The 14,271-nt window shown below is 39.6% G+C and overlaps 1 protein-coding gene across 3 annotated transcripts in view; it reads left to right on the forward strand.

Annotated features, from left to right (window-relative positions):
- The first annotated feature begins 1,096 nt into the window (after positions 1 to 1,096).
- Positions 1,097 to 14,271, forward strand: part of ANGPT1 (angiopoietin 1) — a 237,128-nt gene continuing 223,953 nt past the window's right edge. The window contains exon 1 of one of the 3 annotated variants that reach the window (XM_074986754.1): positions 1,097 to 1,744. In XM_074986754.1, coding sequence (XP_074842855.1) covers positions 1,448 to 1,744 — 297 coding nt within the window. In that variant the 5' untranslated portion in view covers positions 1,097 to 1,447. The remainder of the gene's footprint in view (positions 1,745 to 14,271) is intronic. The other 2 variants (XM_074986756.1, XM_074986757.1) reach the window with 2 other exon arrangements.

Consider the following 14,271-nt stretch of genomic DNA (forward strand, 5'->3'; position numbering starts at 1 on the left):
AAATAGACTATTTCGATGTCGCAACTTCGAAATAAGCTATTTCGATGTTGGCTGCACGTGTAGACGTAGCCAGCGTGTCCAATGGCTTTATTTTCGACATAGGCTATATTGTGCATAGACTCTGTAATTCAAAATAGCTAAGTGCATTTTGTGTGTGGAAGCATTATTTCAAAATAAGCTGTTCCGGAATAGCTCTTCTGGCATAGTTTGTGTCAGAATAATGCTGCTGTGTAGGCATACCTGAAAGGACCTTAATAGGTCATCTAGTCCAATCCCCTGCACTCAAGGAAGGGCTATTATTATATGTCCATAATAATATATAGTATAACATATACAAAATAATAAAACATATGATAAGGAATTCAAATGTTCAGATTAGTAGAAATATTTTTATGACAACACTGAACATACATCATACTAAATAACTCCTGTCTGTATTCTGTTTAGCACATCTGGCCATTTTTAATTAAATATAGTATTCTATTTATTGAACATGTAAAAATACAACTTTTCTGTGTAGCACTTTCTGAATAATATTTGGCCGTTATGATTTCATCATGTCTTGCACAGAGAATCTCTGTAAACTTTGATCTAAAATGCCAGTCTTAAAAAAAAAAAGAAAGGAAAAAAAAGGCCGTATGGAGCTGGGGGGTGGTAATAAAATGTTAATATTTTCCATAAATGTCAATCTTCCAACTTAGCATTCACTAACAGAAATAATCAAATATCTACCGAATCATTTTTTTGTTTGTTTGTTTGTTTGCTTAATTTTCAATGCTCTGTGTATTTACTGAGGGATTACAACAAACTTCTACACTTTATCTACATTTTAATAGGTCAGTGTGAACATAGGAAGTATATTAAGGTGGACTGCCCCATTTATTAAACTCATGTGAATTTCTCCAAAGCAGTTATGTGCAACAGGGACTGGACAGCAATTCAAGACTGAAGTCATGCATCTAGCCTGTTTGTAAGACGATCCCTCTGTACTGAGCCATCAGCCATCCTTAACATAGGGGCGCACTCATACGCACATTCCTGTCAAGTCATGTTGTGAAAGGCAGCCTGCTTCCAGCTTGGCTTAAATGTGCAACCTTAATAAAACTCTCTGAGGTCTGAGAGAAAATAGCAGTTCTGCAGCAGATAGTGTAGGAGAGAGAGAGACTGGGATATGCATATGCAGCTAAGTAAAGGAGGCTACATGCTGGACTGTTACAGAGAGGAAACAATAAATCTTAGCTACTATGCAATAAATACTTCTAATCTTAACTAAGGAAGTTATCATTATAGTGAAATAAAAACCATTTAAGCCAAAGCTGATCTGTAAATACTCATCTCCAATCCTTTTTCCAAAGAGTATTTTTTTTGATTCTGTAAAATAAAGAGTAAATTAAAGGACAGAAGAGGTAAAATTTCTATAACAGGAGGAAAGAAAAGTAGCAATACCATGACAATTTTTCTTTCTTTTGCTTTCCTGGCTGCTCTTCTGGCTCACATAGGGTGCAGTAACCAGCGCCGGGGTCCAGAAAGCACCGGGAGAAGATACAACCGGATTCAGCATGGGCAGTGCACCTATACTTTCATTCTTCCCGAACAAGACGGGAACTGTCGTGAAAGCACGACAGACCAATACAACACAAATGCTCTTCAGCGAGATGCTCCTCACGTGGAACAGGATTTCTCGTCTCAGAAACTGCAGCATCTGGAACATGTGATGGAAAATTATACTCAGTGGCTGCAAAAAGTAAGTGCTTTCTGTTCAAATTCTTCTTGAAATGATTATTTGTTTATCATGCTTTCCTGGGCTGTACACAGTTTGCCTGTGTTTCTTTGAGAATTGAGATCATGTGGATTTGTCTAATTCCATGTTGGAAATATTGCAGCTAGAATTCAGTCCTTCCTCCTGGGCTTATTTTGCTTTGGGGAAGATGCATCTTTTTTAAACCTTGATCTCAGGCAATCAAGTATGTTTTGAGAGCCAGAGTGTATAATAATCCCTTAGAGACTTCTAATGATGGCAAGCTTTTCGTTAGGTATTCTTATAACCACTATTTATAGTTCTGGGTAACAGATCAGATGTCAGGAAGGATACCTGGTACCCAGAGCAAATGTGCATTTTTAAAGAAATAGCAACATGACTGCCTCAATGTGATTAATAATTTGAAGGCCATTTAATGAGAAATACTATTAATCTCCCCCAAACAGATTCAGTTGTACTGCCACAGTCAGCTAATTAGTAAAAAGGAATAATATGATATTTTTTCAAAATCACAGTATGACTTTTTAAAATGTATCGGGGACATTGGATATGAAACAGCATGTTTCTACTGATATGTCTATGTAAAATAGTATTGAAAGAATTTCAGGAGGGTTTTTTGTGTGTGATAGAAAAACTCTTTTAAATAATTTGTGCTCAAAGTGTAAACTTTAAAAAGAAGCTTTTTTGTATTTAAAATTTAATTAGGAGTTTTGATCTTATGCAGGTAAATAACTTTACTTATATGAGTAATCCAGTTGAGTTCAGGAGCACCATTCATGTGAGCAAAGTTACACGTGAAAGTCTTTGCAGGAGCAAGCCCATATCTTGGTAGTGAGAATTGGCAGTGAGTTATGATCATGCACAGCTGATTATTTCTATCAGAAACATATATTTTTCTCTGTCTTGGCAAACACCCAGATATTACTGCTATTCCTGTGACCTGTTTAGTGTTACTTTGCCAGGACTGTGAAAACCATTCAAACAACTGGTGAAATATTTAGTCAGCTAAGACTGCAGAAAAAAAAAATTCTAATCTTTTTCTATTCCATGAGTTACATGTTTTAGCTGTAATAAGAGTTGACATTTAGAACAAATATTGGATATACAATAAAAATGCATATTAATAAAATTGCTGACAGCTGTATCATTTACAATTCACATCCCCGTCAGCTACTGCAGAAAAGATTTAACACCTTTTGTTTTACAGTTCTATAGTTAGTGTGTTTATTTTATTATCAATTTAACTATAGTTACTACAGCTACGTCTACCCTACAGTGATCCTTCAAAAGAAGTTCTTCCAGAAAAGATCTTCCAAAAAACCTTCTTTAGAAAGGTCGTGTTCACACACAAAAAAGCTCAATCTGCTCTTTCGATAGAGAGCGTCCACACAGGCCCTGCTCTTTCAAAAGAATGGGCCAGGGATCAAAAAATATGGCACCATGAGGACTGCTCTTTCGAAAGAAGGGCCTGCAGAGCATCTATACATGCTTTTTTTCAAAAGAATCTTTCAGAAGTAGGTGCTTTTCCTCATCTGTTTTTTTTTCCAAGAAAGGCCCAACTTTTCTGAAAAAACTTGCTAGTGTATATGCAGCCTATATGTTTGGTGCTGACAATATGAGGATGATTCAGTGCAGTGAACACACATGCAAAAGAAAGTATCCATAGCAAGATAAGCCCAGTTATGTATCTTGCACTTTTAATTTCTGTCTTTATTTAAACTGTACATGGAGTGCTGTAGAAAGATGAAAGATTAGAACTGGGAGGCTTGTCTCTTTCTGCAGTGTAAGATTTTGCATTCAGTTAACAACAGGACCTTTCAAAACAAACTCTGCTTAAGGGAGAAACGTTGTCTGTGTTCCTGCACTCATGGCTTTACTTGAGCAATTGTCTGCTGAATCATGCTGGTGAGACTGTAACTTATTCTGCATTTGTCCACTAGGGACTGAACTAAGATCACTGTTTCACTTGTGAATTGCAGAAGAAAAATGAGTCTCCAGAGTTTTGAAGTCTGCATTGAACTAACTATTCACATTTTGGGGGGAGAAGAGAGATAAATGGACAGATAACATAAATGCTACATTTGAGATCTGTGCACTTTGTCAATGAACAGAGTGTGGGCTGCAGGTGAAACCTTCCCACAGTTTACATGACATGGGCATGCTGCAGTGAATGCTTATCTGCATGTGTCCGTTTTCCATTGGAATGAAAGGACTAGTTTCTCAGTGTGAAGGGAAATGAATCTGACCTGGCTACACTATTACAACTCTGAATATTGAATGTTCTTTGTTGCTGCTTTCATTGTAGGGCATATCAGTAATAACTCATCTCCCTTTCAAAACAAGGAAAATACTTAAAACAACAACAACAACAAAACCTCAGTTCTATCTCCCCTAGTGATTTTCTTTTGAATTTGTAGTGTAAGATGTAGTTAATGTACTATTAGTCCAATGTTTCCTGGTGCACCTGCTATGAACATGGTAATGAGAAATTGTAATTGTTCTATGGTTACAACCCAAATCATGGCATTATAATAATTTCCTTAGCACTGGCCCTCTGTGTAGTAATGTAACACACCCATCTTTGCATATAGATAGATAGATCTCTTTCTCTCTGTGTGTATATATATACATATATATATACACACACACACTTACCAAACAGAAGCTTCTAGTACATGCATCTAGTACATGCATCTGAATTCCAGTTCAAGGAAGCTTATGCCCAAATAAGTGTGTTAGCCTTTAGCACGCCAAAGAACTACTAGTTGATTATAATAATTAGAAAATACGTGTAGGACGCAGCATTTATATCTTGACTTGTGTCAAATAAATGTGTCATTACTCTTCAAAATAATATATGCCATTCATTAAAGCTTCACACAGGTAGTGTTTGCCAGGACGCTGCATTTGTCATAGAATATGTACAAAATGTTAAGTTGATCACTTTCGAAGAGAGATTCCAAACAATGTCTGTATAAAAGTATATATTGTTTAAGTAGTAAGTGGCTGCTTTTAGTTTATCTAATCAAGGATAAATGTATTTTAATCTTTTTTTAAAATTAGATTTCCAAAAACAAAATAAATCTTAGAAGAACTTTTCTTTCAAAGAACTGCCAGTTGAAATCTAGCTGAAAATGCCCTTGCCTGGAGAGCTAACTGCAGTCAATTAAGTTTCAGTATTGTCCACTGGAATTTACATATGTATTGATTGTGTTACTGTGATTCCTTGGCAGCCCAAGGATGCAGAAGAATGCTCTCCATAGAAACTACCAGGAAGATAGCCTGGTGAACATTTTCAGAGGTTTTCCTAGAACTGTTTATTTTTAATACTGGATAACTTTCCCCATTGCCAAAGCGTCAGTTTCATTTCTGGACTGTATTTATTTTAATAGTTGAAAAGAGTGCATCTCATTTTTTTCTTACAGTAAATGGCTGGCTTGCTTGTTGCTGATGTGTTCAGTTCTTGATGATGGTTCTTAAATATTCTTGAAAGAGAGGCATGGAATTTTATCTTGGCATCTTACTGCCAGAATTATTGTTCATCGTTAGCCAATGTAAATTTATGGTATTAAGGGAATATCATTCAGCATTCAGAATGGGATTGATGGAATAGCATCCAGAATGGCTGCAAATTTACATGTATGGAATCCATTTAGCAGTCACCATACATAATAGTGGCAGTAGCTTTGAGTGAATGAAGCATGGCACCATAAACAGTCTATTCACCTTCTTTGTTCTGTCTCTTACTTAGTCAAATAATATGTTGAAACTGAATGTTGATCATTCTATGTTATCCAGTACTAACTATAGCCTTGGATTTAAATTCAATCAAAATCTTTCCAACCTGTCAAGACTCAAATTCATGATTTTGTCTTTTTCTGGCAACTGTTGACTAACCCTACTAACACCTCAGTCAAATACAGGGAGCTTCTTTTTCATTTTTCCCATTTATTAGTGCAGTCATCAGTTGTAGTGTAATCCGTAAAGAATGCTGAACTTGAGCCCTGGCAAGTACGTAGCAGAAAAAATAATCTGCAACTATATTATCTTAGCATGAATTTATTTAAAATCTACTCTGCTTATTTAATGGCAGTCCTTACTGTATGCCTGCCAGTTATTTGTACCAAGCACTTGCTGTCCTCATGGAGGTGAGGGCCTCACATTTTTCAAAAGCTTGTGAGTACTATGCTTTTGTTTTAAGTGCCTTTCATGCAGGATGATAGGAAATGTGGCCTTACAGGAGAAGACCAACTTTTGAGAAGGTGACCTCATTTGCAATTTACATATGGCCAGCCTACTTTTAGAAGGGTCAGCTAAAGTTGCTGCCTATCCTGTTTTTCATGGAAGCTTTTGTATGGTAGCTGTCCTGGGAAATCTAGCCTTTGCTTGTTTGTTTGTTTGTTTTTATACTTCAGAGGGGGCAACCATAAATGCAGCATTCTCTCCTCCATCCCTATGCCCATTCACTATGGCTGGCAAGTCAACTTTCCATCATGAGAAGATGGAGACATGGCTCCCTCTGTTCACTGCTGCTGTCTACTCTCTTCGGTGGGTGTTGGGCAGTGCCCATAATGTATTAGTAACCATCCACTTCCCTGAGTGTAGCAGCTGGAATTCTGTTTGGCCTTCTTATGAGTTACTTGGAAGTGGAGGGGGCTCTGTGAACACTGACTCTGCAGTCAGGACCACTGAGAGGGTTGGGGGATGAGGGCAAGATGGGCGACTGCATAGGGGCCTGGCATGTTAAAGGAGGCCAGAGCTCCTGGCCACAATAGCAGCAGTGGTGGCTGGGTACTCCAGACCTCTTTGAAACATGTCAATATTATCACTCTGCCATTCATGCTGGCTTCTGAGAGCTGTGGTGGTGGAAGCATCATGCTCCAGGCCCCTCCAACAGTCATGGCTCTCAGCCCCATTTTCTGCAGTGCAGTCATGCAAAGGTCAATTGACATCTAACACTAACAGCGCAATGTCTTAAAAGCTGGTGTAGTTGACTGAGGAAATATGCATTGAAACGGCTACTTAAGTATAAGAAGAAACAAGCGAATCATGAGTACTGTTTTGCCTTACAACAATTTCCCAGATGTCTCCGAAGATTCCCAACAGTCCTTAACTGATGTCTTGGGGATGTAAATGATAAATTATATGTGTTGTTCTTCCATTTTGCATGTTAGATGATGTACAAGTGCTCTTTTGTCATTCATGCAATCGAAACATATTCTTTTTGAACAAAATTTAAATTTTGGGAAAACATTTAGTTATATGATTTTCAGCAGCTTATTTGCTTAATGTAGAACTTTTAAATGGTAACCCATTTATGTGCAAACATGAGATCACATCTTGCAAAAATGTAGATTTTAGCCACATGAGCAGTACATTCTGCTTCAGTGCGATGCAGCAGTTGAATAAAAGTTATTGATGCTTAAATGTTCTTTAAAAGTTTGCAGTTAACCTCATTCCTGGTGAACTGATTCAGTTACTGATTTCAACAGGAACAAAGCAGGTCCTTCATGGCCAGATTCTGTCACCTTAGCAACAATGAGTATTGTATCAGTAGGCACATGGGATGAAATGCTGAGATAGCTGTCGTTAAGCCAGGATTTCACCTTCAGTTCAATTGAAATCAAGAGGATTACTTTCATCGTAGGAATTTGGGCCTTAAAGAGTAACTATCTGAAAACAAATCTGTTCTAATCAACTCCACATATGTGTCCAAAAATAAAACTGGCCATTTTACCCTTTAAAAATACTTTCTTGCTTGCATTTTGTTAAGAACTTTAGACATTCAAATTCCGATAACCCTCAGAGATGCAAGGAGGTACCCACAAGAAAAACATGGGACCTCAAACATGGGAATGTCTGAGAACTGCTAAGTATTGGGAAGTTATGTATTTTTTAAAAGAACAGAATAGTAGACTTAAGCCAATCTCACTTTTTTTGCCACATTTCCTAGCAAATGCCTTTTTAAAAGAGTTCCCAGGCGTTGATAGACAGCTGTGTCACACTGGGCAGTGTAACCTAAATTTATGTGACTAACAAGAAGTCCTGTGGCACCTTATAGACTAACAGATATACATCTGATGAAGCGGGTCTTTGCCCACAAAGGCTTATGCTCCAAAATATCTGTTAGTCTATAAGGTGCCACAGGACTTCTTGTTGTTCTCGAAGATACAGACAAAAACGGCTACTCTCTGATACTAAATTTATGTGTTTTCATTAATAACAGCAGCACATAGGAACTTTGGTCATAATAAAGCATTACAAGTATTGGTCATTTAAATGGTCTCAAAGATGTCCCACCAACTTTCCCTCTGATAGATCTCGCCTGCTTTGGCACTGGAGTATTTTAAAAATCCTACAGGCTATGTCTACACTAGCACCCCCCTTTCAAAAGGGGAATGCTAATGAGACACATCTGGATATGCTAATGAGGCATTGCAATGAATATGCAGTACCTCATTAGCATAATGGCAGCCGCAGCACTTCGAACATGCCACTTTTGATCATGCGTGGCTCGTCTACATGGGGTCCTTTTTGAAAGGAGCCCCCAGACATCAAAATCCCCTTATTCCTATTTGATGCTAGTTTAGACACGGTCATAGAGATATAGTGTAAGGCCACATGACATTTCAGAGGCAATGAGCGCACACAGTTGCTGTTGACTTCAGTTCATGCTACAGGAGGGCAGTATCTTTGACAAGGCTTTGTCAAAAAGGAAAAAGGGCTAGACCATGGGGGGGAAGGATAGGACAGGAGTATCAGGAGACTCAGGATGTGTCTATGTTACACTGCTTTGAGCTCCAAGACTGTGTCAACACAACCTTGTTGCTAAAGGTCCATGCATGTTTGTTGGCACTTTTACCAACAGAATATTTCTCTGCTGTGACAGGGTCAGGCTAGAGGGCTAGCTGAGAACAGGAGCAAATGGCCTGGCTACATGAACAGGGTGACCCTGCAGGGCAGTAAGCAGCAGCTGACCTGGGAAGCAGCCAAGGAGGAGCTGCTATAAATCAATTAGGGCCAGCTGAGCTCCCTTGAGGCTGCCATGGGACTGTGTAGAAGGCCTCTCCTGCTGGGAGAAATGAGAAAAAGTAGAAGAGGAATTTGCGGTGAGTGAGTGAGTAAGTGAGAGTTAGAGAAGAGAAAAAGATCACCAGTGTTGCCAGAGACAGTGGGGGAGGTGAGGAGTTCACACAAGGAGTTGTTGGATTCCTCTCCTCCTGAGGCAACCAGGGGGCTCCTACCCCAGCCCCTTCAGTCCCAGGACATAGGGACAAACCGCAGCTAGAGCATGCAGGGTTTTAGCTACCTGTGGGGACTGTGAGCAGACCAAGGGGTGGGGGACAAGGACTGAGGCTGACCCTGCCACAATGCCCAATGAGCACGTTTCACTTTGCTGGTAGGAGGGCACTCCTGCTGACAAAGCAGCATTCACACATGGGCTCGCCATGGCAAAATCTTGTCGCTCGTGGGGTGGTGGAGCTGGAGCAGGGCAAGGGGCAAAGCACCCGTGAATAACAAAAGTTTTGTTGCACAACTGGAAGCTCAGCAAAACCTCAGTTTCTGTCCTTGGGGACCTAGGGCAAGTTATAGTCTGGAGCCTCTTCATGTTTCTGCACCTGCCAAATTAGTAAGGTGATACTAGCCTACTTTCTAAGGGTGATAGGACACTTAATTAATTAATATTAGTAAGGAATTAGGAGTGTTTTGGTCATTATAGCACAATTAGCAGTATTACTTATTATAAAGATGTGTCTAGTACTTACTGAAAATGAACATTTGACATAAGGAATTTTTTGGAGAGGGAAATAATTAAAATTATGTTCACTGCAGACAAATAAGTGAAATTTGTGGTTGATTCTGTAACACTGAACCAGATTATCAATATATTCCACAGATAGACCTTGATAAAATAGCCTCTTCTTAAGCAAAGGTGTCTCCCTGCTGACTCTACAGGTCAGGGTGCTGGAACAGTGTGTGTAGTGGAGGTGCTGAAAACCATTGATCTGAAGTCTAAACCTTGTGTATGATAGAAACTACTTCAAGCTAAGCAGTGCACTGCCACAGTACCTATATCTGCAGGGGCAATCTTCAGTCCTCTGGAGACCTAACCCCAGGAGCATTGTTGCCTGCTCCTTCCATCTTAGGAGGGGAACAGGCACATAGTTTAGCATTGCAAAGTTTAGGAACCCCACAGGTCTACAACTACAAATTTTACCAACCCACTACAGGTCAATATTGTCTAGCAGAATTACCAGCAATTCCTCTGCTTACTGGGGTCTTAGAAGACATTTAGGGGTAAATTATAGTTAAATAACAACACGGAACACTGACAGCCAGGACTGGTGGGTATAAAACAAACTTTATGGCCCCATGGGAAACATGACCACACCCATGATGAGGGCTTGTCTAGCTAACTAAAATCATGCTGGATTACGGATGCTGCTGGATGAGAGTTCCAGATTAGAGAGGTTCAACTTGTACTGTGAGAGTTTTGAATGTACTTTGAAATCTTCAGATTTAATCCAAGCGTTAATCCGGAAGCCCTTTTAGAGTAGCTTCTTTTTGACAACAAAATAAGCTATCCAGCATGGCTCAATATATTTTTCTGTCCGAGTAACAATGTGCAACCAAAATAAGGTACTAGTAAATAAAAAGTGTTAGACACTTTTTAAAATAACATCACAGACTTTAGCAATGTCAAGAACCTGATTCGCAGGAGCAACTGCTTAGTCTAAAATAGGCAATTTTGGACTGAAAGCCTTCCTGGTGGGATGAAGCTTTCCTTTTTGTTCAAGGGGTTAAGAGTTGATCAGGAAAAGGAAATTGAAATAGTATCGCATTTCTCAGGAGGGTTTTCATATAAAACATCATGTATTTAAAAACAAGATTTTCTTGCATAACCTCATGTATATAGTTTAGGAAATACTTTGAAATATCAGGGTGGTGTATATATCAGGGTGACAGGTTTGTTAGCAATAAAATGCTATAGGTAAATGTACCTTTACAGTGCAGTACTGTTTTTCATAATTGTTATTGCATAAGGATCAAACTTGGCTAATATAATGTTAGTTTTTTCCAAAACAACCCATATTTTTAATAAGGGAACAAAGAGGACTTCTACACAAAATGTGTATTGTAAAATATATAATTGTGCCAGTAGCAATCCCTTCTGTACACTTTCGTCCCATTAGAGGTTACTTAGGTAAATGTTTAATTCTGTGTTTATGAGAAGATGCTCTTAACATGTGGTATGGTGTTAAATCTCTTGTCAGCATTTTATCTGTATTCATTATTTGTATGGTAGTACTTTTGACTGCCCTCAGTTGAAGGCCTGTCCACATGAGAATGGTGCACTAGTTTAACAAAGGTGTGATTATAAATTGATTTTTAAAAGTTACACTGGTACAAAGAACTGTATAGAAATGTACTCTGGTTTAAAGCAGATGTTGTTCTGATTTATCTTAAGTCAGCTAGGAATCACTTTGGCTACGTCTGCACTAGCCCCTTCTTTTCAAAAGGGGCATGGTAATGAGCGAGGGTGGAGGAGGCTAATGAGGTTCTGCCATGAATATGCAGCACCTCATTAGCATAATGGCTTCCAAAGCAATTCAAAAGTGCCGCTTTCAAATCGTACGCAGCCCATGTGGATGGTGGCCTTTCGAAAGGACTCCCCAGTCTTTGAAAGCCCCTTATTCCTAAAATCAAATAGGAATAACGGACTTTTGAAGACTGGGGGGTCTTTTCAAAAGCCCCCCCCGCGTCTACATGGGCTACACGCGATTCCAAAGCAGAATCTTCGAATTGCTGTGGCCGCCATTATGCTAATGAGGTGCTGAAAATTCATGGCAGAGACTCATTAGCATCTTGCGACCTCGCTCATTACCATGCTCCTTTTGAAAAGAAGGGGCTAGTGTAGCTGCAGCCTTTAAGTCAAACCAAAATAAGCATCTTTCAAACTGAAATTAGAGTATCTATCCAGGGGGATGCACTAGTTTAACCAGTTTAAGTCAAACTGGTGCAATTTTCTTGTGCACGTAAGACCCAAGATTGGGAACAATGGGGAAGGATGCACAGTCTTCTTTCCTGCACAATTATTTAAATATATTTTGCATTCTGAAAAAAGATGAGCTATGAGAAGTTTACAAATAGTGCTAGGAATTGTTTAAACTGAACCTTTTTTTTTCATCAAAAAATCCAGCTGCAGCAATGCTGAAATATTGCGCTAAATTATTTTTGACATATCATAAAAATCAATTTGGGGTGAGGGTTAAATGACCTTTTGATTCAAAAATCCCTTTCATTTTGTTAACAATGCTAAAAAATTAAATGGTTAATATCAAACTTTGTGAAATTTCCAACAAACAGAAAAATCCATTATTCACCCTGTTCTACAAACTAAAAGTAGTGAGTACCAATATTTAAAGTTTTGGTAGTACATAATTGAAACATTCTTGGTGGGCCTCTGACGTGGTGCAAGGAAAAACAAAAACATGAGCCACTCCACTCAGAAAAATGGGGAGCGTTAGAAAACTGTGGGTTTTTGTGAGTGGGAGATGAGCATTCTGGTGAGTCACTTTGAAAACCTGTAACAATTCATCCCTTCATAACAATTTCATACTTCTCTCCCTTTCTTTTAAAGGCCAAAAATAAACAAGAAGTACAAAAGTAACCATAAATGACCTTTGAGAAACTTCTGATGTAGATCCAAACTCTGTGATTAACCCCTGTTTAAGTAACAGTCTGAAGCAAAATTATGGAAGAGTGTTCCCACCGATATACCGCCTCCCCCACCCATTGCACATCCTCCCACACACCTGAGCTTTGGGAACCACAGGGAGGGGGCTGAAGATGCAAATCTAGTTCTAAAAGTTGTGGCTTAACTCCAGATCTACTTTTTATCCAGGCTTGTCCTCTGTGAATCACTTGTCATCTTGGCATTGGTTCTTTGGCTCAAAGATGTAATGGAAGAGTTGTTAGTAAAATGAGCCCTTTGCATTTAGCATATGCATTAATCCTATCTGGTCTAGTCCTCTTTCCATACTGCCTATAAATTAAAAGCATGCCTTTCATGTCACCCTTTTCATATTGCAACTGGATGCAAGCACTCTAATTCTTCATGGGAAAAAATACAGAAACCTTGTGCTCTCCATTCCTTGGGGTGCTGTTATCCACATCAAACCATGCACATATCCCAAATGAACTATATGTTGTGTACAACTTTTGCAATTCACATCTTTACAGAATGGCACTCAAGATGATGCACATGTGTATGTGTTTCTTGAGTATTTGTTGTTTTACTTGTTGAAATCAGATTTTGTCATTTGTCAGATTTTTTGACGGTCTTGTTTATACCTTTCACAGGCCCAAGCTGTGGAAGTGACTGAAAATTCTTTGAGTTTCAACTCACAGAAATCCCATCTGATCAGACATTACATGGGAAGGTCTTACAGTGAGTTGAAGAGGCCATGGCCTCAGGAGGACATTGAAGAGCAGTGGTACACAATAAGTGGGAGACAGTTGGCCAGGGTTAGCCCCCTGATGGGGCATGCACTTTCTTTACCTGCAGCCATGGGTCCTGTTCCCAGCCAATGGAAGTTGTGGGCATTGGTGTCCTGGTCCCCCGCTGCTTCATGGAGCACCTACTGATTGGGAACAGCGATCCATGTCCAACAGGAGCTGCAAGTTACCGTATCCTCTGGACACACTGGTAAAGAAAGCACCAGCGGCCCACAGGGGGCTAATACTGGGAAGCTGTGTCTGACTCTCAGGCTGCTTATTGCCCACCCTTTTTTAAAAACAATAATAAGCACTATGGGCCAGATTTGTAAAGGTACTTAGGTGCCTAAGTCAATGGAAGCCAAGTGCCTAAACATCTTTAAAAATCTGTATGTGTGCTTCCCGGGTCACAGCAGCAAATCTATGGTGTTGTAAACATGCAGGGGGAGATGTATGAGGTAACCAGGATATTTTGGTCTTTCCTGATAATCTGTTTTCTTTAAGATTTCAACATGGGCAGCCAGATGGGAGGCAGTTTAGCTGAGTGCCAAAAATTTCCGAAAACTGGGCCCAGCAATAATTCTCTGTGCTGTGTGCTATTGTGGGACCCACCAGTGCCAAGCCTCCATCAAGGCCAGTGCTTAATTTGTAGGGAAGGCGGTGTCCTCTCTCAAGCAAGTGGGTACCATGCCTCAAACAACTGTATTACTTTCATGAGTGAGGCAGCGAGCCCAGAGATGCCTGAGCTCTGAACTGCCAGCCCAAAGGTGCTAAGGCTCAGCTCTGCTAAGTCTTGATGCAAATTAAGCCCTGATCAAGGGTTTCCTACGTGAAAGGGCTTTTTCTTGTAAGCAATTATCAACATTATGGTAGGAGATATATTTCCAGATATATTTTGGTATGGGTTTGAGGGGGATAACATTTGTGGGATGGCTGTTCTTTAAACAGAGTCTTCCTCTGCCCACGTCATAGTCCTGAATCTGCAGATGGAACTTCTCGGTCAGGGGTGGGCA

The sequence above is a fragment of the Carettochelys insculpta genome, chromosome 2 (genome assembly GCF_033958435.1).
Source record: "Carettochelys insculpta isolate YL-2023 chromosome 2, ASM3395843v1, whole genome shotgun sequence".
Classification (NCBI taxonomy): Eukaryota; Metazoa; Chordata; order Testudines; family Carettochelyidae; genus Carettochelys; species Carettochelys insculpta.